Raw genomic sequence first — 4,162 nt, forward strand, 5'->3', positions numbered from 1 at the left:
CTGACAAAGTTTCTACGCTGGAAAGTTCACAACGATTGGGTTGCAGAAGTTCGGTACTATGACGACATTAGAATGATTATATCTTGTTCAAACAATGAAAACACTGCCCTCGTCATCGGTAGGTGATTGATGGTTTAATCCACTCAACTACTTAAATATATATGTTAAGCTGGGCATTCGCTGCATCGTATGATGGTTGTACGATGAATACAGCTCCACTGCCTGTCAGTGATGGACAACGCGACATCATCTGCTGACTATCAGTGGCAATCAAAACAGATCGTCATTGAAAACGACCTGTTGTACTGCGTCGTGGCATTGTGTTCTTCATAGAATCGTATCGACTGACGGCCGTCAAGCGCAGTGAATGCTCGGCTTTAGAGGCTGTGTCAATTTGTTATATTCAAGAAAATATATCTGCAGTGATATTTTGACAAAAATTGGGTTTCAAAGTTTCTGATAAGATTAATGGTAGCAAAAGTTGTGAGTTGAGTTACTTAATGTAAAGCGTTTTTGAGGCACATTTTGTAAAGATATTTTTCAGATTTGATAGGAGAAACATCACAAAATTTGTCAGTTCACTTTAATGTATTTTGGCGTATCAACTTAAGAATGATAGTCATCTATTGTATCTATATCAATAATTAATTGTTTAATTTTTTGTACCACAATACTCACAACAGCTCACATATTTATGATTCACAAAATTAAGAAAATTAGCTAATCAGCTTGAGTAAATTTTGCAACAATATTAAATTGAAATATTTGATAATATGTGACATGCTTTTTTTTTTTTATAAAATTTTTATATATTTATTATATTTTCTGTAAAAAAATATAATATTGTTTTTACAGAAAACATAATAAATATTTTTCAATTTTATATGCAAATATTATATTTACAACCAAATCTATTGCAGTTAAAAGTTGTTTGAAAAATTAAAAACAATTTTCAATAACAATAGAATTATTGTATTTACACATATTATGAAGTATAGTGATCACACATTCTATGACCTTAAGAACAAACTTCAAATTTATCTTCTAATTAATATTTGTTTTGTTTGCTAGGTAATACTGTGGGAAGTACTCATGTTGAATCTCAACTGAAGGAAATCCGTGAAATGACAAACTCGCCTGATGCAGCGGAAAGGAAAGCCAAGATAGCTCAACAAAATTATGCACAAGCAAAGAAACATTTGGCTAATGACCAGCTGGTGTTTAGAATTCATAAAGGAGTCAAAACATTTGATTTTTCAAAGACAAAAAATATCATTGTAACAGGAGGAATGGATAGGATTGTGCGAGTGTGGAATCCCTATGTTCCTTTGTAAGTACACAAGCACAATTACTTTTCTTCCATGTGTGTGAAGTATTTACAATATGGCCTTCTATTATTATTATTATATATATATATATATATGTATTTGCTCTAAAATGATATGCCATTCAAAATTGAACTTGAAGTGGAATCAGTTGTCGTTTTCACCTGCACAGTAGACATTGATTGTTGAAACATCGTGCATCATCTTTTAATTTGATTGATTGGTTAAATTGATAGAGTGAATTAATTAACTTCTTTCAGGCCCATGTTATTTCTATATTGTTTGTCTTTGCTGTTTGGTGCTGGGCCTTGTTTTTCTTGTCATTGTTGTCTATGGAAGGAAACTTTTCCAAAATAAAAGTTGAATATATATATACAGTATACCATATTCTTTATAGGAAACCGACTGGAATGCTCCGAGGTCATAATGCTCCTATATTCGGCCTGTTTATAGCAGCTGAAGAGGATAGAATTTACAGTATATCGCAAGATAAAACTGTTAAGGTATTGTTTATTTTTGGGATTTGCCTTGTATGTTTTTTGTGTCATAAGTAATGTTGCTACCCAAATCAATTCGAGCCAATTCTTTGCAAAGTAACTATAGCCATGGCAGCATGGCATGCAACTGAAAAGCTTCCATTACAAAGATAGAAACACAGGAGTACCTTCTTTAAGTTGCAACTAAGACTTATTCATAAGAGGAAGGGGGACCTGCTGTCCATGTTGGGCGTGAAAGTGGACAGGCCAATGAACTGGTCAGAATTAAATCCTGTGGGGGCAGTTTAGGGATTTCAAAGGGCTCGTAATCTGTAAAAGTTGCATAGAATTTTATTTTCTGCATGAAGAATTGTTTTTTTTTCTCCACAAGTCTAGAGAGCAGCTTAGCTCAGTCAGCTGATCTGGTGGTAGCCACTGTGTGTGCGCTGAACCGTGGAGATCTGTAGGTTCCCGATTCAATTCCCATCACTGCCTCTCCTTGTGTTTCAGCTAGAAGGCTGAAATAAAAGTTACATAGCGCACCGTCTTTCAGATGAAACGTTTAAGTAGTTGGTCCCGTGTGAATTTATGGGCCATGCGCACGTTAAAGAACACAGTACACTCTTCGGAAAAGAGTAGGGGATTGTCTCCCGGTGTACTGTCCAATCACCAACAGAAGGACCCCACTGGAAACAAGTCTTCTTCTAGACTTTCGTGGGCTATCCTTGGTGTTTACACCGAATAAATCCAATCCAATCCAACAATGAGGGACAGGAAGGCAAGCTATCCCTGACAAGGCATTCACAAATTCCACTGCCACCATCAGTGTGCAATTGCGTACAGGCCATTTTATTTAAAATAGTCTTAATTTGCATTCTGACACCTTATAAGAAATATATGTGAAATCTACTAATAGAAGTTAATAATAAACCTTGATATGCCTCCTTTGTACCTTATCAAAATATGTTTTAATAATATTTTTAATTAATAAGCATAACAATCTGGATTGTTTACTTCGATGTAACAGGTGTGGGACATCAAGGACCAAGTATGTATGCTGACAGTGAGACCAAAGTCACATAAGATTCGAGGAGATGTCCAGGCTTGTCATTACAATCCGGTTGTAAAGGGCTTAGCAGTAGCATCTAGTACAGACCAGATGGCCTTCCTTGGTTTGAAAATTAAGTAAGTTAGCAAGATTGTTAAAAGCTTATATACTATGATGTCTGCCAAACATTATGAATTATGATTTATTTATCATAATTTATATTTCAATCTGATTACAGAACTTTTACATTCCAACATTCCTCACACATATAACAAAAATACATTTGGCAGAACAATATTTTTCCCCGCTGTCTGATGATTAAGAACCAGAGGATCCACTAATTAGTCTTAAATAAAACAAATAGACAGTAACTCTGAAAAGAGACAGAGACATTTTGATGTCTCTGTCTCTTTTCGGAGTTACTGTCTTTTTGTTTTGTCTGATGATTATTTGATAATAAATTTCACTAAAGTAAGGTATAGTTCATTCGTTGGTATGAATCATAATCGATTCTAGTTGCTGTTGTTAATTGACTGGAACAGTCGTAGCAGGGTCACCAGCGAGCAGGTTAACAGCATGATCCTCCCATTTTTAATAATCTACAGTACTAATTTGTGTTTTTGTTTTGTAGAGCTCAGATGCATGCAGACATAGCAATTACTCACAAAGAACCAGTGTTGTGCACCAAGTTTAATGCCAGCTTTAAACATATTGTAACATGTTCTGAAGGATCTGTAAGTTATACATAAAGTAACCATATTATGATCATACTGAAAATATGAGAAAACTAGGGATTCAATAATATAACTGTCTCTTAATTGGAATAATCCGTCGTGTGAAATACTACCTTCCATCACACACTCTCAATATGTTGGCAAATACACTAGTTGTCCCCTTATTTGATTATTGTTGTTGTGTAATGTCTAATTGTAAAGTTGAATTTTCAGACTCTCTTCAAGTTTTATTAAATAGATTAGGTAGAATATTATTATCAGTTGATATCAAGACTCCTGTTAGTAATATTTTAAATTCCCTTGGATGGAGCAGACTCAATAATAAATGGAATGAACAAATTCTTATAATGTTATTTAAGTGTCTAAAAGGAAATGCTCCATCATATTAGTCAAGCAAATTTATTTATACCTCCAAGATATGACAATTTCCACATTCAAACAAATTATTTAAAACTTTATTTAATTATTAAATTCATAAAATTTATTAAATCTTCTTTTACCTTAAAATTAAGTCTACATTGAAATTTTTGATTATATTACTTTCCCTAAGTTCACTCCTGCTTTTACATTTTAGTGCAT

General features: G+C 33.7%; 1 protein-coding gene across 1 annotated transcript in view; it reads left to right on the forward strand.

Annotated features, from left to right (window-relative positions):
- Window positions 1-4: 4 nt before the first annotated feature.
- The window catches only part of LOC117118513 (WD repeat-containing protein 49-like), a gene marked incomplete at its 5' end in the record, with an annotated part of 8,315 nt that continues 4,157 nt past the window's right edge, over window positions 5-4,162 (forward strand). The window contains 5 exons of the mRNA XM_033263129.1: window positions 5-118; window positions 1,072-1,330; window positions 1,723-1,828; window positions 2,829-2,986; window positions 3,481-3,587. Of these exons, the coding sequence (XP_033119020.1) occupies window positions 5-118; window positions 1,072-1,330; window positions 1,723-1,828; window positions 2,829-2,986; window positions 3,481-3,587 (744 nt within the window). The remainder of the gene's footprint in view (window positions 119-1,071; window positions 1,331-1,722; window positions 1,829-2,828; window positions 2,987-3,480; window positions 3,588-4,162) is intronic.

Source organism: Anneissia japonica, unplaced genomic scaffold (genome assembly GCF_011630105.1).
Source record: "Anneissia japonica isolate Jap-2015-1 unplaced genomic scaffold, ASM1163010v1 scaffold224211_len15993_cov244, whole genome shotgun sequence".
NCBI classification, from domain to species: Eukaryota; Metazoa; Echinodermata; class Crinoidea; order Comatulida; family Comatulidae; genus Anneissia; species Anneissia japonica.